The 24219-nt window shown below is 38.1% G+C and overlaps 1 protein-coding gene and 1 pseudogene across 1 annotated transcript; one reads left to right on the top strand and one right to left on the bottom strand.

Moving 5' to 3' along the window:
• The first annotated feature begins 12412 nt into the window (after positions 1 to 12412).
• Positions 12413 to 16299, top strand: LOC137724674 (uncharacterized; annotated as a pseudogene).
• Positions 16300 to 16441: 142 nt separating this feature from the next.
• LOC137725419 (ALA-interacting subunit 3-like) lies at positions 16442 to 20898 on the bottom strand. The gene is made up of 8 exons (XM_068464088.1): positions 20455 to 20898; positions 19566 to 19624; positions 19372 to 19446; positions 19168 to 19281; positions 18898 to 18968; positions 17905 to 18202; positions 17435 to 17724; positions 16442 to 16732 (listed from the first exon to the last, which is right to left on the bottom strand). Exons 1-8 carry the CDS (start codon positions 20540 to 20542, stop codon positions 16678 to 16680), a joined length of 1050 nt encoding a protein of 349 aa, XP_068320189.1. The 5' UTR covers positions 20543 to 20898; the 3' UTR covers positions 16442 to 16677.
• Between the last annotated feature and the right edge of the window lie 3321 nt (positions 20899 to 24219).

The following is a 24219-nucleotide window of genomic DNA, read 5'->3' as shown; positions in this document are numbered from 1 at the left end:
TACAATTGGGCTAAGAAATTATAGCAGAATAGTTGTATATGTTGTTACAGTCTGCAAGTATAAGTTGCTTGCTTTCATGTCGAAAATGAAACTCTGGTAAGCGCTCCCCAAGGCTCGTGAAGAGAAATACCAGTCAAGAATCAGAGTACTTGAAACACTTGCATCCGGAACCAGTGAGGAAAGTGAGGTATGAAACATTTTTCGAAAAATTAGATCAGGAGTTGACAGCTTCTCGTAAACATGTTTCAATGTGGAACCACTGTCTTATTGCATAAGCTTTTTGATTGATTATTTGCAATCTGTGAATCTGTACAATTTTTTTTTTCTTTCAAAAAAAAAAAAAAAAAAAAGGGACCCGTGGACCCGGCCCGAACCGGCCCGTTTCAACCGGGCCGGGTAATGTCCGGTTCTTATATTAAAAAATGTAATCCCCGGCCCGACCCGCCCCGTTCCCTTTGAACCTAGGTCCAGTCCGGTCCCTTCAAAATTGGGCCCGGCCCGGCCCGTGCCCAGCCCTAATATGAACCCCCCACGAACCCAGAAACGGCGACAGGACTCTTCCCCAGTTTTCTGGTGAGACCCGTAAGTTTGAAGGCATTTTTCGGCCATCCCCAGCTACCTTTTGGCTTCTGAATAGGTATAATCTTATTCCTCTCGTCTTAAGCTTCGTTTTGACATATTATGGGTCCGATTTGGCTAAGAAATGAGGAAGTTATAACCTTTTAAAGTTTACCCAGTTTTCGGCGACCCCCGCGGCTTTCAAGCTATTTTCGCGCCAAACCACGGCAAGTTAGCCATTGAGAAATGTACCATTCTCTTTGTCTCGTCAAGCAGTATGATTTTTATTTGAACCACTCAATTTCATTGAGTATTGAAGAAGTTATGAGCGTTTAAAGTTTCCCCAGTTTCCAGTGAGTTCCTCAGTTTTCCCGCGAACCAGTCACCTTCCATGCCATTTTCCGGCCATCTTCAGCAACCTTTGGGCTTCTAAATAAGTATAATCTTGTTCTACACTTTCCTAGTTTTGTTTTAATATATTATGGGTTAAATTTGGTTAAGAAACGAAGAAGTTACAAAGCTTTGAAAATTATCTAGATTTCCGGCCAAAAACCCAGTTTTTGGTGGATTTTCCGGTGACCAGGTTGACCTGAATCTGACCCCAAATCCGATGGAATATTCAAGAATATTCCGTTAAAGAATATTCTTTAGAATATTCCTGAAATATTCTTTGGAAAATTCTCTGGAATATTCTTGTTGACTTTTCGTTGACTTTTATAAAATTTGCCCGGCACCCCTTTAAAGGTATTTCGACGCCCTAATTCTAAATCTGCACTCCGTTTTTCCAAATTCAGTCGTCCTAATAGGGTTTTACTAATTGGTCCCTTTATGTGCTTAGGTTTATTTATTAGTGGCATTTCCATCCTCCCTTGTTCGAACGGCTCTTCGGCGACAGAGTATCTGTGAGTTCCCTTCCAAAATGCATGATTTAATTACTAGAAATGCATACATGAAAAACATGATTTTTATGACTACATTTTATGAAACGTTTATGAATTATCGGATTTACGCTTTATGAAATATCATGCTTTATCAAATTTACATTCTTTGAAATATTTATGATTATATATATACACTTATGAACATGGTTTATGATGATGATTTGAGCTCGAACGCTCCTATGATTTATGATATGATGTTTGAGCTACTAAGCACCGATGAAATATATATTGGAAAGATTATGTTTATGATTTTCTATGCTTACTTAGTGGATATTCATTTATATATGCCTTCGGGCGGGCAATGTAAGGCCTTCAGGTGAAAGATATTTATATATGCCTTCGGGTGGGCGATGTAGGGCCTACAGGTGAAAGATTTATATATGCCTTCGGGCAGGCAATGTAGGGCCTACTGGCAGAAGATTTATACGCCTTCGGGCAGACGATGTAAGTCCTTCGGGCGAATGATATTTATATATGCCTTCGGGCGGGCGATTGTGAAACCACTTCTAAGCACACTATATATGATATATGTTTTACGAACGTTTTATGGCGTGCTAGGGTTTTCAGAAAACCTATTGCTTATTAGCTATATGAGTTTTCTAAAACTGGGGGTTCATACGTTTGAAGAGTAATTGTTTTAGTATTACTTATATATAAACTTGGTCTACTCATGCTTTGTTTTGCGCACCCTTCAGGACTTAGAATCGATGCGTATAATCCTAGTGTCAAGGTACTCCCGCATTGGTATCTTCGAGTTCTCTCGGTGTAGGACCTATTCTTTTGTTTGTACCTTTTCATAATATTCCTTCCATAGTATTCCTTATTAGTTGCATGCTCTGAACACGTTCCTACAATTTCATATTCATATTAGTTAAATTTACGTGTTTTTATTTACGTTCGTTCTTTCTTCATAACTTTCATGCATGTTAATACGGCTTCGTCACCCTCGGGTGTTGGCTAGCACGTGTCTGCCCTGGCGTTTGGAGGATATCGAGGTCGGGCATGTCACCCTAGCAGTGGCAACCCATTTCCCTGTTCTTCTCCCTGCTTTCCTCTTCTGTTGTTCTTTGTTTTTCCTACCCGTTTTTCCTCTGTCATCCACCCCCTGGTGCTTCTGATTTAACCAGCCTTTGCCCCCGATTGGAAATTCTTCTTTTCCGATCTATCCCTTCTTATCCTCCCCCATAATCTTTCCACCTCCATGCATCTACTCAAATCATTTTCTTTCTCCCTCACTTGGCTTCATCCGATCTTGATTCCATTGTTTTGATCTGTAACGTTTTCATTCTACCGTGTTTCACGACTTTCTAGGAAGGTGTGTAGAGCTTGGGCTCGGGTGTCACTCTCGGCACTTTTGCCTGTGGGAGGTTTTTTCCCACTGGCTTCCTTCCCTTGGTGGATGCAGACTCGATATGAGTGGTGCTTGTTTAAGGATGATGAAATTTGCTTATGGTTATGTTCCTGGGGCTTGGCTGGGTTTGAACTTCGGCAATTGCAGGGGGCCTGGTTCGTGGACAACAGAAAGTGCTTCGGCGGCGAGAGGATTTAGTCGCTTAGGTTTATATGCTTGTCTTTTCTATATTGGGATCAACTCTCGGGTTGGACTATTCTTTTGTTGGTGTTGTGGAGGTTCATAGTTGTTGTGTGCTCTCTGTAAATTTGTGCATCCGGTTGTGTATGTTTGTTGTGCGATGATGATAAAATTTTACCTTATGGCCAAAAAAAAACTTGGTAGTTTTACTTTGGCGTACCATTTGACTTGAGGACCAATTATACCATAATTATTATTATTTTCTTACTTATAATCTATTGCTGTACTTGTTTGATTTTCAATATATGACCGTGGAATAGTTTGGTTTCTGGAGGAGTTGAGTCTCGTAAATCGCAATCAAGGGGCAACGACCTTGACTAATCAGCAACTAAAACGTATTTAATCAGACATGTACTTGGTCGCTTTATATAAAGTAGTAAGTAGGTATAGATAAAGCGATTACCACAGGTCCAGCAAACCAAGCAGACAAATCTGCCATTAGGACATGATTTGCTGCACTGCACAATTCACTCGGTCTCTGTCTTTACTGCTGTATTGTATTCTAATACTTGCCTTCTATGACTTTACATAGTCAACTGATGTAACATGTATATATATACAATCTGTGATAATGCAAATAATCAAGTAAATCAATCACAAACTATTCTCACCTATTCTCTGCTCTTTTGCATTCATACTTTCCTTTCCAATCTCAAATTCTTTTGCGTACATATACCTAAAACAATGGTTCACAAGGCCTGCGTTGTCTGCATGATTCCCTTCATTGTATTGCTATTGCTCTCATCCAAAACAGACTTGGCCAATGATTCTGATGATCCAATACACAGTTACACTCTCTCTCTCTCTCTCTCTCTCTCTCTCTCTCTCTCTCTCTCTCTCTCTCTCTCTCTCTCTCTCTCTCTCTCTCTCAATTGATTTCTTACGCATGGTTTGGCATAATCATTACTGTTGATTTGAGTAACATCATACTAAAATATATTGCCGTTCTGCATATTAATAGTATGCTTGTCATGCATGCCATGTAAAATATAGGATAACAATATATGAGAATTGTTATTAGCACCTCAAAAATCTCATTTGGCACTCCAAACTTTCTATAATTAGAAAGAAAAATACACTTGTAAGGAGTGCAAAATGAGATTTTTAGAGTGCTAATAGCAGTTTCCTAATATATTTGTCTTATAAATATGTAGCTACATATACAAGCTAGATTCGCTTATCATCAAGTTTCTCTTGTAGGTACCAAAACCATCGCCTGAAGGTCGAAATTTGCTTTTATAAACAGTTGAGAAAATTAGAGTACACAACTCTAATATTTAAGTGTTAGACAAAATAAGCAAACAAATTACTTGTATTACACTCACAAATATTACAACACACAAATTCTCAAAGACACAATTTCAAAAGTTATGACACTCTCTTACTGAGACAAACTCTAAAACACTCACATTCCTCACAAAGACCTTATATCTCACTCACACTTAATGGAACTCACTTCTTGGTTATTTGCTTGCTTGCCACTTTTTGGTTTTCTTTTACTTGCTTGCTACTTCTTGATTCTAAATGGGGTGGATGACTTGGAACAAATACAAACTCCTGTAGGTATCGTATCCCACAATTTCTCAAAGGGTCAAACAAATTCTAACCTTGGTTGAGAAAGCATGCATGTTGATCACATAAGTTGCAGTTCTCATAGCTTCAGCTCAAAACCTTTCTAGTACATTTTTCGCATGTAGCATACTCCGACATATCTCTGCAAGATGTCGATTCTTTCTTTCTATTACATCGTTCTATTTTGGAGTGTTGGCATAAGTGAATTGGTGACGTATTTCATATTATTGTAGATATTGGAAGAACTCACATGAGTTATACTCCTTCATTATCTGTGCATAAGCAACGAATCTTTTTTCCTACTTCTCCTTCGACTATCTCTTTTCTTTCATAAAGAAATCCCACACGTACATGAAGAAGTCATCAATGAACGTCGCCATGCACTACATCCCACCTACCAATGGTTGCTTGATAGGCCCGAACACATCAAAGTGAACCAACTCTAATGGTTCTTTTGCTTTGAATTTTGACTCCTCGTATGCTAGTTGATGTGTTTGACCATACTAGCATCCTGCAAAAACTATGTCTGAGCTAATGATAGCTAACATGACCCAGTCTCATATACCATAAATTTGTTGTCTCGTTACTCTTTGTCTTGTCTACTTATGCAATTTTTTTTTACACTACATAGACTGACTCCAATCTTCATCCCTTTGTTGGTGGCTTTTCTAAGACCTTGAGATATCGATACACCTTCACATCTTGGGGATCGAACAAGACATAATAACCTGACGATGTCAGCTGTACCAATCAGAGCAGATTTTGAACATGGTAGACATCTTGTAGTGACACCTAGTTAGGTCTATATTGGGGCTCCATTACTGCCTTACCGACCTGGGCTATCGGTAACCTTGGTGATCGGGTATTACTACCACGCCATGTATTCAGAAAGATACTGCAACTTCTCTTAATCGCCCGTCATATGATTTGAACAACCTAAATCCACGGCCATTCTCGTAGTCAGTCTGTTCTAGACTTCTTGTTGTGAGAGCTAACTTCTACTTCTCTATAGCAAAAGATGTTTCGGGGTCCCAATCTTCCTCAAGTTCTTATTTGTTTTTTGGAAGTGGCAACATTACTCTCGACATAAATTTTCTTTCTACAGTTGTAACATTTGCCTTCAAACATTTCATTATTCTCAAACTCAACAGGTGATGATTGAGTCAGCCATCCTTGTACAACGACAACGAAGCCTTAGTATTCGGGTCTCAGACTGGATAATTATTCTTTCTATCCTAGATTCTGCCATGGCAGCAGTAGGATTTAATTCAGAAATTTTCGGGCACATGTGGACTTTACCTTGTGAAAATACTGAACAATCGTCATATCCCATTGTGCCACTGAAAATAGCTTATTCTTGAGAAGTTGTAGCCTTGTATTTGTTTTTTTTTTTTTAAAGGAGTGTGGGGAAGGTGTCCAATGCTTTTTTCGGTGTTGTGGCTTTTCGTCCAACAATTCTTCTTCAATTGATATCTTCAGGGAAAACATTGCTTTTCCTGCTTTGATTTTCCACTTACGCAATGTGCCATTGGTGTCTTCTTCCGACTGAGTACCTTCCCTACCACCGACGACCTCTCAAAGGTCTTGGCCTTGCAAATAAGACTCCATGTACGCCGCCACGTGTTGTAATTTTTGTTGTTGAGCTTCTTGATTCCTTCAACTACTTATAGATCACCCATTGTGCCGGCAAAATTTCGAGAAGCCAAACAAAATTAGCCAACAATCTTGCAAAGTATTGAACTTCTCAAGATTCTTGAACGCTTCACTATAGCCGGTCCCTGACCATACCGTTCTAGTACCTCTTGAGCTTTATGCCAAAAAACTTGATAGTGTCCTTACATCCTTGGTCTATCCTTTTGGATAACTCGCGATGAGCCCATATGTGTCAAAACCGAATTTTATCCTCCCACAACCACACATCAACAACTGTAAGATCAAAGTATTGAGTGTATCAACGATGTATCTGTGACAGATAAAACTTGGACTGTTCACTTGATTCCTACAGCAGTATTTTGTTATTGTTCGAATACAAAATAGCAGTTAGTCTCTTTCTCATATATGTGTACATTTATTCGTTTTTAGCATGTATGATTGATAACTGATTACCAAGTTTCCTTATTGCCATTGCAGAGAAAATGACGACCAGTAGGCGGTATTTGCAAATAAAGATTGGCATGGCGAACAAAATAAGCGTACCAGTACCAAATAAACCGCCCGGAGCAGGACATTGACACCGAGCGAATAGCTAATCTAGCAATTGAGGATGAATTTGCACATGATCCAATTTATAAAGGTTTGATTCATTTGGAATAACCACAAGGTGCGTTTACCTTATTTAGTTCTTGCTATATATAGTTCAGTGTTTTTAAGCTCAGGTTCATGCTTGTATTGTCCCTAGTTGTAATCTATGCGTCTTCTTAATTAGGGTTTATCCTATATATTCATGGAGGGATGTTCCATGACTACCTAAATAAACCCTTGTCCCTTATTGTAATATTAATTCAGATTTTGAGAGTAAAACACATCCTTTGGCTTGGGAATGAGTAATTTCTCCTCTTATCCAACTCTTATCTCTAACTCTAGGGTGGATTAATTAATCGTTATAGTAGCGAGTTATCAACCTTGAGTGTTCACTTGAGGAACATGAATTGAAGTGGATGATCTAAGGAAGTGAGTGACCATGAATCCTTGATCACCAAGTGCATGCTAGATCTCTAGATTACAGGTATCAGGAAACTGGATAATTTCGTAGTAGATCAAGTTTTCGCATCTAATGGAACAAAAATGGTCAATCTTAGCAAAGTCGATGGACTTTGCCCACTTATCCGAAACAAAATGATGGTGGCATCACTTATCCATTTGTACAACTTTGCGATAAAGGCTGTTGAGTGCATGACCGAATTTCTGAGTTATTCATAATTCGATCCGCCTTACTCAGGCCCTATAATGGTCGTGTTAGTGTAAAAAGTTGGCTCGACACAAGCCAAGATGAATGTGAAGAGAATCCCACATCGGAGAATTACAACTATAATCTAAGGTTTAAATAAGGTGTTCCACTCCTAATTGCACCAAGGTCTTTTGAGATAAAACCCCACACCTGAGGTCCACTGGGCGTGATACCACCTAGAAAAATTGGGCCTAGGTGGTTAAGTAGGGCCAATATCAGTGCCCGACGGCCTTAGTGTGTGGTTCGGCTTTGGCACACACCTTCAAGGTGGAAGGCACATGGTCAAACTCTGATACACGGTGGCAACTCATTACTCTTGGAGGACTAGGGAAAAAAGGTGAAGCATGGTTGATAGAGCAGGGTTCAGGAATCCTAGTCTGCCAATAGCTAAGTGGAGCACCGCCAAGGTGGCGATTGTTGGTGTTAAAGGTTGGCTCAATACAAGCCAAGATGCATGTGAAGAGAATCCCACATCGGAGAAGTACAACAATAATCTAAGGTTTAAATATAGGTGTTTCACTTATAATTACGCCAAGTGAAGAGAATTCCATATCGGAGAAGTACAAAAATAATCTAAAATGTGTTTCTTCGAATTGCACGGAGACCTTTTGAGATAAAACCTCACACCTGAGGTCCATTGGCATGTCCTGATAAGTCTGGTTGTTCCCGTAGTTATAGGACTCGACCATTTAGTTTGTTTTGGTTTTAAATAAGTTCCTATTATCTAGGAAGACTTGTTCTACGTAGAATATTCCCTCATGCACATCACCTTCCGAGTAGTGTGGATCGTGAACTGGTTTTTAGGGTTTTTTGTTACTTCTGTAAGGCTATATAATAGCCAAACTCTTCTTTTAATAAATAAGTCATTCCTCCAGATTGTTTGAGTTATTTGCAGTATTACTTTGAGCTTTTACAGTGTTGCTCTTGTATATTTTGTTCTTGGTCTCAACAAACTGGTATCAGAGCCCCTCACTGGGGCCTGAGAACCTAAAAGCTGCAGCTTTTGAGTGACTTCCAAACACAAGAGAGAAAGAGAGGAAAATGAGTTCTGAAGGAAACTATGTGCAGGCGTCCATTCCACGTTTCGATGGTCATTATGATCATTGGAGCATGCTCATGGAAAATTTCCTTCGAAGCAAGGAGTATTGGAGTTTGATTGAAACTGGTTATGAAGAACCAGCAAAGGGGGCACAACCCCTATCAGAAGCACGACAAAAAGAACTTGATGCAATGAAACTCAAGGATCTCAAAGCCAAAAACTATCTTTTCCAAGCAATTGATAGAAGTATCCTAAAGACGATGTTGGAAAAGGACACATCCAAGAAGATCTGGGATTCCATGAAAACGAAATATGAAGGGAATGCACGAGTGAAGCGCTCAACTCTTCAAGCGCTACGAAGAGACTTTGAGACTCTTGAGATGAAGGTTGGTGAAACAATCACTAATTACTTTGCTAGAGTGATGACTATAGCAAACAAAATGAGAGTCTATGGGGAGACCATGACTGATGTCACGATCTGTGAGAAAATCCTGCGATCTCTCACGGACAAATTCAATTATATAGTTTGTTCGATTGAGGAATCTAGGGACTTGGATGCAATCATCATTGATGAACTTCAAAGCTCGCTCACTGTACATGAGCAAAAGTTTCACAGAAGCAGCAGTGTGGAGCAAGCTCTGAAGGTAACAACTGATGTCAAAACTGAGGGGGGTAGCAGCACTTATAGAGGACGAGGACGTGGAAGAAGCAATTATAGAGGACGAGGACGTGGAAGAGGAGGCCAAGTGTTCAACAAGGATACTGTGGAATGCTACAAGTGTCACAATCTTGGACACTTCCAGTATGAATGTCCAAAGTGGGAAAAGGAGGCTAATTATGCAGATGTAACTGAAGAAGATGATATGTTGTTGATGTCATTTGTTGAGTTACCTGAACAGACTGACGCTTGGTTTCTTGACTCAGGATGTTCCAACCATATGTGTGGCAGTCAAGGTATGTTCACAAATCTAGATGAAACCTTTGTCCATTCAGTCAAATTGGGAAACAACAGTATAATGAATGTGGTTGGCAAAGGAAGTGTCAAGCTATTTTTAAATGGAATTACACATGTTGTCCATGTAGTGTACTATGTTCCAGAGCTCAAAAACAATCTCTTGAGCATAGGACAACTTCAAGAAAGAGGCCTGACTATATTGATTCAAGAGGGAGTTTGCAAAATATATCATCCAACTAAGGGTCTGATTATTCAGACTGAGATGAGTAGGAACAGGATGTTTATACTACGAGCTCAGACGCTAGTCTCTACAAATGTTCAACCAGCAAGGTGTCTTCACACAAGCTCACAGGATCTCCCTTATCTTTGGCATTGAAGATACGGTCACCTAAGCCACAAGGGTTTGAGAATTTTACAACACAAGAAGATGGTTCGTGGACTTCCTCAATTCCAAACCTCAAATACCACATGCACAGACTGCATTCAAGGCAAATAGCATCGAAATGAGATGGCAACAAAAAGTACGTGGAGAGCAAGTCAACCTTTGGAGCTTATTCATGCAGACATCTGTGGACCCATTTCTCCTACATCAAATAGTGGGAAAGGGTATACCTTATGCTTTATTGATGATTTTAGTCGTAAAACATGGGTATACCTGTTAACAGCAAAGAGTGAGGCACTGCACTGCTTCCAGGTTTTAAAAAAAAATGGTGGAAAAGGAGAAATGGCTGAGTATCAAGTGCCTACGGACAGATAGAGGAGGCGAATTCACCTCAACTGAGTTCGCTGCCTTCTGCAAAGAAAATGGAATCAAGAGGCAGTTAACCACTGCCTACACGCCACAACAAAACGGGGTGGCTAAAAGAAAAAATCGAACTGTCATGAATATGGTTCGGTCTATGCTGTCTGAGAAAAAGCTTCCAAAAACGCTCTGGCCAGAGGCGGTGAACTGGGCTATCTATGTCCTGAATAGGTGTCCCACATTGGCAGTGAAGGATATCACTCCACAAGAGGCGTGGAGTGGCATAAAACCCTCAGTTGAGCATTTCCGTGTCTTTGGAAGCTTAGCACATGTCCATGTTCCAGATGTCAAGCGAGGTAAACTATATGATAAAAGTTTTCCTTGTGTTTTATTGGGAGTTAGTGAGGAGTCCAAGGGATATAGATTGTTTGATCCTATAGCTAAGAAAATTATTGTGAGCAGGGATGTTATCTTTGAGGAAGAAAAACAGTGGGATTGGGATGTGAGTTATGAGGGACAAATTATGCTAGATTTGGAATGGGGAGAAAATGAAGAAAATGGTGAGGGAGAAGAAAGGGTGAGAGAAAATGAAAATGGCAGTGAGGCTAGAGAAGAAAGAAATGTGGGTGAGAGCAATGTGGGTGAGAGCAGTGAGAGCAGTGAAGAAACACAGGGTTGTACTCCAAATGAACTTGGTGAGGATGAAGGGAGGGTTTATGAAGGAAGAGTAAGATGCCCTCCTTCTTACTTAAGTGACTATGTCACTGGAGAAGGGCTAAGTGAGGACGAAGCACACATAGTTCAAGTCGTGCCAACCGAAGATCTTATCTATTTTGAAGAAACAGTGAAAGAAGAGAAATGGAGATAAGCTATGGACAGTGAAATCAGCTCAATTGAGAAGAATAAAACATGGTCTTTAAGTGAATTGCCTACTGGAGCTAAAAGGATTGGGGTCAAGTGGGTCTATAAGACCAAGTATAATGAACATGGAGAGATCAACAAGCACAAAGCACGTCTAGTAGCCAAAGGCTACTCACAGAAGCACGGCATAGACTACACAGAGGTCTTTGCACCAGTGGCAAGGATTGACACGGTGAGAATGATCATTGCATTGGCAGCACAAAAGGGTTGGAGGATTTTCCAGTTAGATGTCAAGTCAGCGTTTCTTCATGGAGAACTGAGTGAAGAGGTTTACGTTGAGCAACCAAGGGGTTACGAGAAGGAAGGAAAGGAGCACTTGGTCTATAAACTACACAAAGCTTTGTATGGTTTGAAACAGGCTCCACGAGCTTGGTTCAGTCGAATCGAGGCACACTTTATCAAGGAGGGTTTTCAGAGGTGTGACAGTGAGCAAACCTTGTTCACAAAGAAGAATGGAACAGGAAAGATCATCATTGTAAGTATTTACATTGATGATTTAATTTTTACTGGTAATGATAAAGATATGATGGAGGAGTTGAAGAAGTCCATGATGAGAGAATTTGACATGACTGATATGGGAAGCATGAGGTTTTTTCTCGGCATTGAAGTACTTCAAAGAACTGATGGTATTTTCATACATCAAAAAAAATATGCCCTGGAGGTTCTAAAAAGATTTAGAATGTTGGAGAGTAATGAAGTAAGCAGCCCGATTGTCCCAGGTGTTAAGATCAGTAAGGATGAAAGTGGGATTACTGTGGATGAGACATATTTCAAGCAAGTGGTGGGAAGCTTGATGTATCTCACTGCCACAAAACCAGACATGATGTTTGTCACCAGTCTTTTAAGCAGATTTATGGCAAAACCAACCGAGCTTCACCTGCAAGCTGCAAAGAGAGCGTTTCGATACTTAAAAGGGACAATGAATTATGGTATTCATTATAAGAAAGGTGGAGATGGTGGATTGCTTGCTTTCACAAATAGTGACTATGCAGGAGATATGGAGGATAGGAAGAGCACAAGTGGTTATGTGTTCTTACTGAGCTCGGGTGCTGTGACATGGAGTTCAAAAAACAACCTATTGTTACACTGTCCACTACAGAAGCTGAATTTGTAGCAGTTGCAGTGTGTGCGTGTCAAGCAATATGGATGAAGAGAGTGCTGAAAGAGCTTGAGTACAGTAATGAGAAGTGTACTTTAATCAGATGTGATAACAGTTCAACCATTAAGCTGTCAAAGAATCCTGTGATGCATGGTCGCAGTAAGCATATTGATGTAAGGTATCATTTCTTGAGGAATCTCACAAAGGAAGGTTCGATTCCTTTGATTCATTGTGGGAGCGAAGATCAGGTGGCAGACATAATGACCAAACCATTGAAAGTTGATGTTTTTCAGAGACTTCGAGGTATGCTAGGAGTTTGCGAGATTGCTGGTATAAACTAACTGTTTGATAACAGTAAGTTTAAGGGAGGGATTGATAAGTCTGGTTGTTCCCGTAGTTATAGGACTTGACCATTTAGTTTGTTTTGATTTTAAATAAGTTCCTATTATCTAGGAAGACTTGTTCTACGTAGAATATTTCCTCATGCACGTCACCTTCCGAGTAGTGTGGATCGTGAACTGGTTTTTAGGGTTTTTTGTTACTTCTGTAAGGCTATATAATAGCCAAACTCTTCTTTTAATAAATAAGTCATTCCTCCAGATTGTTTGAGTTATTTGCAGTATTACTTTGAGCTTTTACAATGTTGCTCTTGTATATTTTGTTCTTGGTCTCAACATGTCCTTTCCATCAAACTTGCATTAAATAAAGAAAGGAATTCAGGAATTAATCAAACTGCATAACTATACAGACAAAAGAAATAGCAGTTTCATGAACAAAGTCAAAACTAAGATTGAAGTCCAAAACCATACGAAAGAGAAACTGCTGCAATTTTCTCAAACCAAATAGTACCACATTGATGGCATCACACATAAGATAAGCAGACACAAACCAATCAAAAGTACCAATCTTCCTTTTTGTTATCTGATATTATCAATTACAAAAAGGAAGAAGAAGAGCATTAAACAACTTATTAACCCACTAAATGGATGCCACATTGACGCAAGCCGGGTAGCCGGGTATGGGGAAACCCATAAACAGCTTACTTTTGGTGATGATAAAGATAAATCCTTTTCAGTTTGACACAGTGTTCTCCGAGCTGCGGAAAAAAAAAAAAGGTATGCAGCATCTTCTTCCAGTCCGCCTGTTAAAGTTTCACATTCATTTGTTTTCCTTAAACTTTACTTTGATGCTAGAAAATTCTTAAAATTCTTGTGAGGAGCTTTCTATCCGTTGATTAATTCTTAAAATTTCTTAAACGTCTTTGTGATTGGGCTGGCCTTGGTAGGTGTTGATAGGATGGGGCATGTACAATTCAGTCTCCATGTTCAGTTTTCAGCTGATGCAACTTGAAGAAGAATTAATGAAGCTGTAGAACTACGTAAGAGTTTGGGGCTTCCATCAGCTAGTACAAATGTGTGGAGACTGGAGATTCCATCTTGTCAATGGTGAAAAGCACACAGGTACATGACCTTGAGTAGTAAATTTAGATTTCTGTTAGTGTTGTTGTAGGATTAATAGAAACTAGTTAAACTTGTTAAGCTTGTCTTTTGTTAAGTTTGCCTTCAAATTTGGAATTCAAATTAGTGTAAACGAAACATGTGGGATTTGTATCACTTAATCTGAAATGTGTAGTTCTATATTGTATGGAATTTTCTGTGGACATACTAGTTCACCAATTTTCCTGTTGATATCCATCTTTCACCACAGATTGTCAGGACTAATTGTGGATGCATTTGGATGTGTAGCGGTAGTAGCATTGTCTGCTGCTTGGGTTGACAAGTACAAAGCAGAAGTAGAGGCCTGTATTAGTAGAATTGACCAAGTTAATTATGTAAACTGGAGACCGTCTTTGGAAGTTTAAAAGAAGAAGGATTGAATGTGTCAAAATCCAAGGAAAGGGATCCATATATCTGTCCTCAAAGAACAAAGGTAGGATACCCCACAAAATTTAACATTCTTCAGGCGGCACAGTTTATACTTTTCTTTTTTGTGCTTTATGAGATCTGTGGTATGTGAATGTTTAATTTCCTGTTGCAATTATTTAGGTTATGGAAAACGGGATCTTTTATTCCATTTCACTTGAGGGACAGAAGACAGGGTTTAATGCTGACCAGCGTGGAAACCGTCAATTCATATCAACAATTTCAGACTGTCAGAAAGTTCGTGATATGTTCTGCTACAGTGGTAGTTTTGCTCTAAATGCTGCACAAGGGGGTGCTGCGAATGTCATTGGTATGAATAATTTGATTTAGAACATGTCTTTCTATAAGAACTTCACTGAAATTGGCTAGGTTCGATTCTTACTGAACTGCCATTCAAAGCTAGATTTTGTCCCACTTTTGTTGTTTGATCATCCTGCTCATAAAATATGAATGAGGCCATGGGAGGGATCTTTAATACCGAAGACGTATTCATTTTGTGAGGCAACAAAAGCTGCGAATTTTTCACCTGATATTCATTTAACTTTCTCGGTAATCTTCCGTTTAAAAGGACGTCTAGAATTCGATGCTATATATTCATCTTCATAGGACATCTTAAGATTGCATGTTCAAAAGCTAGATGAGTTTCTAATTATTCCTGTATTCCGTCAGGCATCGATTCATCATTGCCTGCGATTGAGCTAGCCAAAGAAAATGTTCTTAACAACATGGATCCAGGAAGAATAACGTTGTTTAAAGAAGATGCAAGTGAGTTTATGAAGGGTGCTCTTTCTAGGAATGAATCGTGGGATATTGTCATTTAAATCCGAAAGAAGGTACTGTTCATTTAAATCCGTACCATGTATTCGAGTTGTTTCATTACAAATACGAGCACATTGTGCTTGTTCCCCCGTCTATTACTCATTGCTTCTTCTGCCTGTCCGTTAGTGATTCTTTTGTGAATCTTACTGCTTCTTATTGGGTTGTTATTGAATCCAGGTTTTACATATTGCATCAGGGATGTATAGAAATTTGAATTCATTGGCAATGCAACTGACAAAGAGAGGTGGTCTTCTCATGACTTGTTCATGTTCGGGAGCTATGACGCAAAGTGGGACGTTCTTGCGTATTCTTCAGGCAAATTGAACGGTACCTTCACTAAATGTTTAACGCCCTAAATACAGTAGACGTTACTAATCTCATGAAATTATATGAACACCGATTTCCGCTGGCTTAGGAGCCTTGTATGCATAAAGAAGATTATTCGTTCAGGTTCATGTATGTTTCCGATTGTTGATGAGTGTTTCAGATGAATATAGGTTGATGCTGCATCTACAATAGAAAAAACTCTGATTTTCACCATCATTCTATGGATTGCTTGTTTCGCCTCCTTCGCCGTCAAAGTACCTGTGGTACCAGTTCATATTTGGTTACCTAAAGCTCATGTAGAGGCACCTACGGCAGGTTCTGTCATCTTGGCAGGAATTCCTTTAAATTGGGAATCTACGGGTTTTTAAGATATTCAATAACCAATGTTTCCCGAAGCGACATTTTGTTCCACTCCTTTCATTTATACTTCAAGCGCGATTGCTATAATGTATCTAAAGAGCTTCAAAATCAACAGTTTTCTACACTTCGGAACTGAAACTAGAGACAGCATACAATGCTGCCTCGAAGCACGGTTACGAAAATGTCGATTTTGGCCAAAATGAATAGAATTTGTGTCCGCGCTCTCGCTTTCTCCTTCTGCACTCCCTTCCCTTATTTCTGCAAGTGCACAGGAAGACAGGCGTAAAACGAAAATCTCTTCTGATTTTTGAAATGGCATATACTGTTTGCTTGTTATCTGAATCAAACCATGACACTTTATTCATATAAATTTGGTTGATAATTAATTTGAGGAGCAACTCTTCATCTTTCTCAACTATTTGCTCACTAAAATTTTCAGGATGCAGCATCAGCGGCAAGGAGAAAAATAACCGTTCCACGGGACGCCGTAGCGGCACGCAATCATCCCATTGACCCATCCTACCCAGAAGGCAAATACCTTTCTAACGTCCTTCCGAGGATCCTTCGAAGATTGACAAACTTACTTTAGAACACAAGCGCAACCCAATCATACATTTTCAACAGCGCCCAGACAGAGCGATCGATCAATGGAAATAACTTTAGATGTATTCAATACTATTTCTGGAATTATACATGAAAGTGTTCGTTCTGTCACTCTCGGGAGAGACTGGGAAGAAAAAAAATTAAAGAAAACTCCAAATGACCAAAATGCTTTCCAAAGTTATATGTACTGCTCACATTGAAAACATTAATATACATATGATTAAAATCGGTCATTGGGAAACGCTTAAGCCAGTCCATCGACATCAGCAGTTCTACTCGCCTTAGTGACCTCCTGGATTTCTGTTCCAAGACAAATACGATGGGTCTCCAAGTTGCCTGAAAGAAGAGAAAGGGTCATTGGTCATCATATCGAAACATTAAACTGTTTGCTATCAAAAAGTACATACGTAGAAGCATTTAGAAATAGCGGCCACATCATATCCAACCCCGGACAAAATTATCTAGGCATTGACAAAATTACTACGAAAGAGTTCGATTAACATGGATGGTACAGTTAACAGAACGTCATCTGTCTGTCAACATATAATGTGGAGAAAGTCCATATTCACCAAAGCTATAGATTTCACGTGGATGAGTGTCTACATATTACGAAATTGAAGGCTGTGCTGGAAAAATCAAGGCCAGTAATATCAAAGGTAGAAAAAGAAAAAGCTAGTCCTAGTAAGAGTACACCAGCCATAAACCAAAAGTGAAATGAACTTAAGAATCACAAGGGCATGCACAACAAACATCTTTAAGCTGCCATCAAAGAGTGTTACTTGAGGCGACAAGCGGTTAAGGGAAACAAATGCCACATCTTTCTATTTTGAAAAATCGCATTCGCTCTAATAACTAGCTCAACATGAAGTAGTCTACAGGGTTTCTTTAGCTGGTTCTTATGGATCTTGAAAGACCATTCAGACAATGATACAAGTATCATGTCACAAAGAGGAGAGTTCATGGAAGGCAACTGTTGATAGCATTTAATATTCCTTGCATGATAAAAATAGACAGCGTATGTTTGGTTTAGGAGTTTACCTTGGCTTAACGAGATACACAACTGTGAAAGCCATGGCCAGAAAGAAGCATAACCCTCCAACAGTGAGATAAGCAATGCCAAGGAAGTCATTCCTGCCACCAATCCAACTGGTGGTCGAGAGCACGAGCTTCTTTTTTCCATTAAAACTGTATGTGTTGTAATTGTTATCCAGTATCACTTCTATCGTATCATTTTCTTCCAGATCCACCTCTATCTTCCCGTACAGCTTTCTAAATGTTGGTAGTGCAGCAGTTCTCATCCAAACAATAAGGTCCTCTTGCTCACTTAACTGTTAAACAAAAAATATTGACCTGGTTAACCGCTTGCCTCCCGGAGAATACATTTCACTTACCCAACCATTAAAATAAAACAGTTCAGCAAAACAAATATCATTTGGTACAACACAAGACACTTTCATTTTTTACCCTAACACTTCAAAACTAGAGATGACAAGTGGCAAAAAGCTTACTGGTTTGGATGTATTGAGAGTTGCGCCACCTTTAAGAGATCCATTCTGAAAGTTCTTTGGAAAGACATTTTTGCCAAACTTGTGCTCCCTATCACTCTTCCAAGAGATATCCTTCTTGTTTACCATCAACTGCTGTTTATTGCGTGAGAAACTATATGTGTCGTTGAACAAACTCCAAGCAATAAGACCACAAGGTACAATAGGTAGACCATTTGCCATATCTTCAGGCTTACAAGCATCTACGTCACTCTCAGACTTTGGAGATTTCAACTGTTGATCACTTCGACTCTTAACATATCTGACAAGTGGAAAACCAGAGTCAGGGTGGATAATAATATTTATACATACTGGCAAATGAAGATCTCTGACTTGATTATAAATATTTCCGACAAAACCATTTATAGCGACAATCTACCAGGAAGATCCATTGTAGTTGCACAGTGAAACTATTCAAGAATGAGAATTGCTGGTGGTAGCAGAAGTGAGAATAGTGTACTGTGTGAATGAAAAATTATTCAAAGAACTAGTGCACATGCCTTAACCCAAATTATGCTGCAACATCACATGGATTTACATAAAGTGTATACTTTTTCTCCAGGAATCAGGATTTTACTAAAACTCTCGTGATTGACTAAGTTTTTTATTTTTCATTTTGTACAAGACCAAGTAGGAATCAAAATCCTGATAAAACACCCAATATCTTCTCTGCTAGACAACAACTACAACATAATCAGGATGCCAGACATGATCTTAAAGTCATGCTGTTCTTTGGACCATGTGTCATTATGTGCTATAAGCGATTCCATGGAACCTGGTCTACCTACTGGCCTGTTCACATATGGCCTGCAGACATCAAGGGTCCAATATAGCCATGATAAAATTTAGGCCTTACAGTAATTTGACCCACCCCTTTCATTAACTGTCTGCATAAAGGTTTTTGCATCAACAATATTAAACATAAATGCAGGATCATGGCTAAGGTAGGAGACATACCTGCGATGATTCTGGTAGAAATTGTCAAGCTGATAATATACATATATAGGCTGCTTCATACGCTTTGATACCTACACAAATTATCCATAAGTAACCATGGGGCATAAGCTCTCAGTTCTAATGAAAAAAATTAATCTAAATGTGCATAATGCAACATATTTCCTGGAGATATAACTCAAAAAGGATTGCAACCACCACCAAAAATGAGTATTAATCATATATGTGGCAACTACAGTCCCTTGATGTAAAAAAAACAAGGGAAAACCGTACCTTCAGAGTTCTGTTGCATTTTTTAGGTCCAGGGCTTTGTATAAACCTGACCTTATCAGTTCTATTGGTTGTTGGTATGCAATCAGTTTCATAACGATCAATAATTTCAACAACCTGACAGAAACATCATTTTCCTGATCAACTACATGTAGTGCTAGAAAAGAAAACAGATTATGCAGAGAATTGGGTTTAAATCAGCCATACATCTCGAGAAGCAAAAAGGGAAGCAACTCCGATGGGAATGAATACTATGCTTACGAGCATGAATGCTGAGATCACCTGCAAGAACAAGTGCGCACACGCACAACGAGATAAGGCAAGAGTTCAACTAAAAATCTAACACGTGAATGTGGATGGCCTGACTAAGGAGATATCGAATACAATACTATAAAACCTACCCATCGTGGCGTGAGAATTGGCTTACACGCTGGAAGTTCCTGCTGAGTAAACCTTGAATCTGAAAAGATCAAGTTTACAACATTTTTAGTTTACAATTGATAGAAAGGCTACTGAGAATCATATGAAATGCAACAGATAACATAAAGTCGGCTTTGTCCATGACGACCAAGTCCTGCACCTTATCAAGTGAACAAATGGAAAAACAATGGAAAAGCTTCCTCTACATATCAGCATCTTAGATTACGTAATTTCAGATTTCACGCATTGGCTGAAATCACTCACTATGTCTGGCACATCCATATATTTTGCCATATATTAGCACACCACGCCAAATCATACTTTGCCGCCAGTATACATTAGATACTCTTTTATTACCATAGACAAGTCTTTCACATAGGTACCCAACAATTGAATCACAGAAAGATTTCCAACACTAGTTACCACGTGCCTTATATAAATCCATTGTAGTGAAAGTATTTTGAGTGGTATGGACCCCTACCTACCATCATCTAAGTTAACCCACCAGATGCCATATCCATACAAGGCTCCTTATGCGAAATCTTATAATTTTACTCTAAAACCACGACAGTTATTCGTGTCGATTTTCATAAACCGAATAATCTTGCTTTCAAATTAATGAACGCAGCCTAGGTTGAAAATTTAACCTCAAATTTAATAAATCCTCTCAAACATGTAATTGACTTCTAAATTTCTAAACCTCACTCAGAAAATATATACTAGACAGGAACCATAAAATTTTGAGACAATAAAATTCAGATAACTGAAATTGGAAATGGCAAAAATCTACAAAATTTAATCTGGGTATTTCTGAAAATAACTCAAAACCCAAAATTAATACACAAGATTAGAGCTTGGGAAGGAAATTACACTTGGGTCGCTTCGAATGCCTCCTGGTAGACGTTGCATCCGCAGATCCGGCGCCTCCTGAGCTTGACGGCGCCGTGTTGGAACTCATCAGAGACGAACCCTGTCTTCCGCAGCAGAGATTTTAAATAACTTTTTCTTTTTCCGAAACTAAGAAAAACCCTCTCGAACTTGGATTCGAATCGTATGCGATGATCAATAGACGAACGGATGAATTTTTTTTCTTTTTTTTTGGGGGTCGATTTCTTTTAAGGGTTAAATGGATATGGAGGTGGTGGGTTTTGAGGAAATGAGGAATTGGGGATTTGTGTTGACTTTTTTAGAGAGAGGGATGTGGAAGAAAGCGTCTCCTTTCTTTCCCTCTCCACAAGGTGGCCGGCGACCCTCTCTCTCCTCTCTTTCTCTCTCTACGTCTAGAAGAAGGAAGACTAGAATAAGAAATTTATGAGAGAGAGAGAAACAAAGACCATTGAAATGTCAAACTAGTACAATGCAATTACACGGTTGGACTCCGTGTCCAATCTTCTTCAATTTGATTTTCTTTTCTTGTGTTGGTAATTTTATTTTGTTTGTTTACTATTATTTGGTTACGCTTATTATATTTACACTGCATAAATTGTTGAATAAATTTCATACACTTAACGCATCTTAAATTTATTTTTTCACTTAAAAATTATTTTAATACATTTCACATTTTTTTCTATAATACTCCCGCACTCCACATTTTCAATATACATCTTATATTTTATACATACATTCTACATTTCTTAAATCTTATAACACTCATTTTTAATTCTCAGTATACACCTTATGATATGTGTTGGAATTCTCAAATTCATATCTTCGGCTCTGAAATTTTTGTTGCTGCACATTGTAATAGTTTTATGTACCCCGAAGCTAACTATGTCCTCATTGTTTGAACCTTAGGAAGGACCCCAAGCAGGACAGAATGTACCCCCATGTTCATATCCATATCCTCCCACGGAAATGTGGCGAGTTCGAGAAGAATGATGAGATTTATGCTGCGGCAAGATTGGAACATCTATCTCAGGTTTTATTAACGCGTGCTAGGTCGTATGTTTTAGCCTCAAGTATTTACTTTTTTTGTGTTCAATGATGTAGCTAGATGATAAGGAGAAGGAAATAAAGCAAAAACTTGATTTAGACCAGGAAAGGACGGACAGAAGCCTCGGGATCACATTCAATGATATAGCTATATGAATACGCTACAGAAGCCTTGATAGAGCCATATTCATATTCATCATTTTTTGTCTAAAAGATGAATATGAATATAGGAGTTTAACGCAGCAAACACAAGATTAAATAATTATTGATGTTATCGAAATCACTAAAACAATGAAAAACATGAAGTCTTATCTCATATGAAACTTCCGAAACATCGATTTCGTGTTCCATTCGTCAAAAACAATTTTTCTCAATCAACATATTTACAGTTTCATTAGTTAAGATTTTGTTCAACATGGAGGATGAGAGGGTTTTGATAGTTGAAAAGATAAATAATATGCTAAAAGTGATTTAAGATGTATTTAGAAATTTTTATTTTTTTAAAAAACCAAATAGGGTCAAAATTGTCATTGCATAATGCATAGTGAGGTAAATAAGCTATTTAATATTAAATTTTAATATGAAGAAAATAAGTCACAACATTGTGAGGTGCTAATATAAAAAGCCTTTGGTTATTGGAGAAAATTAAAAGAAAATAATATTTTGCTCAAGAAAATAAATCAAAGTTAAACCATTAAATAGAGTGATTACGGTAACGAGTACCAGCATAATAAACACTCATTTTTTTGTCATAGTAGGCAGAGTCTTACCGCAAATATGTAAATTATGTCTATTAAGCCGAACGCTAGTATTAGCATCAATTAAGATGTTTGTCTCTCCAAAAACATGTTTTCAAAGGGCAAAGTGAAACGAATGTGCTAGCCACCTAAGATTTTGCTGCCCGTTTGGTGGGTTGGACAAGATTGAACCTTATGAATAGAATTAGATTAGCAAGAACGTGTACGATAAGACTTCTAACTTATGTATAAGGATAGGTTAGATAACTCATTCTATTGTAAATTTATAATATATCATGTCCAGTCATGTTCATCTCACATTTGACACAACAAACAATAAACTAGACTAAGTCTATTTTAATTTTTTTATATGGACTAAGTGTATTTTAAGTGATCACAATATGTCTTATCCAGCCCATTAAATGGGATCTTAAATGATGTTATTCAATCTCTAAAGTGTTGTATCACAGTAAACTATGACACCCCCAAAGTTACTATTCACAATTAAGTATTTAACTTTTTACAAATATATGTATGTATATATGGTAAACTAAATAGAATAAAACTAAAAACAAGTGAAGAAAATGATTGGAGATTGGGGGTTTTTTTTCTTTTTTTTAGTCTTCTTTTTTATTTCTTGTGACCCTAGAAAAGTAGCATGTGGAACGAGTAGTTTTGGGTGACAATTTCATGTAAAATTAAAAAACAAAGTCGCATAAGTAGAAGGTAACCTATAGATCGTGTTCCAATCCAGTTTTCGAGATCAATTGATCCAGTTCTTCATCATGGATCATTGTTCATTGCTGCATCCATCATGCATGGATTGGTGCAGATGATGACCATTGATCAACATACGCCAACGTGAAGTTAATGAAGGAACTCGGAAGCCTAGCCCCAAGACATAAGCACTGAATGAGTCTCAACCTATCAGAAATTTTGCTAACGATGTATCGTTCATTTATTTGATACATTTGGATATTAAACGATCATTGATTCAAATGATTTTTTATAGGATTGATCTTTAAATTAAGAGAAAGACATTGAACGGTTCCAGTTTCAAAAATTTATACAATAAAAATACATTATTTGCAAATAAGAAAATGAGCTCATCCTGTTAAAATATAATTAATTAAACCGAAATTATCTCTGTATTATTGAAATATATTCTTATAATTATATTTATTTTTAGAATTCCTTGCACATAAAAACTATTTAAAACCATATAATATTATAACTATTGTACATGTTTGATTCAAGAAATCATATTTATACACACCAAGAATTCAAGTATTCTTCTAATTGAATTAGCAACCACTTAATATTGACAAAGCTGGTCAAACATGGCCGCCATCATTGTCAAAATGGTACACGCTATTTTTATATTAAAATATAAAATGAAGACACGGTGATACCACATGTTTTAATATAAGTAAACAATAAATGTAATACATTCAACTTTATAGTTTTTTTTTTTTTTAAATTCACTTGTATTATAATATACTGCACAGTACCATCACTATGTATCACTATTCTTCGATGAATTTTGACCATTTTCGACCAAGGGAAGCCTCGAAATTGGTCCCTATCATTGTAGATCGTGACTAGGTTTATGATTGGTAAGTTTTTGGGTGGTTTTAGTGGTGTAGGAGCTTGGAAAACACAAAGGAAGGTCACTGTTCATTCCGGAAATTTCCAATCCATGGTCGTTTGGCCACTTTCCAGCCATTTTTTCGACCAACTCCGATCTCCATTGGGCCTCCTAAGGGTGGAACACATTGCAAGGATCTTCAAAGCCCGCGAGGCAGGTTCGACCCAACATCATGTTCTGTGAGTGGGCATTTGCTTTATATATATATATACAGTTTCCAGAAACGTTTTTATATGGAACTATGATTTGCTTGCCATGTCATAAATAAGTTACATTTTAAATATTGCATTGTTACACTTGTGAATTGTATTGTGTGAT

This window comes from Pyrus communis, chromosome 2 (genome assembly GCF_963583255.1).
Source record: "Pyrus communis chromosome 2, drPyrComm1.1, whole genome shotgun sequence".
Taxonomy (NCBI): Eukaryota; Viridiplantae; Streptophyta; class Magnoliopsida; order Rosales; family Rosaceae; genus Pyrus; species Pyrus communis.
The sequence above is the reverse complement of the archived record's forward strand: the minus strand, read 5'-3'. Positions and strand labels throughout refer to the sequence as shown.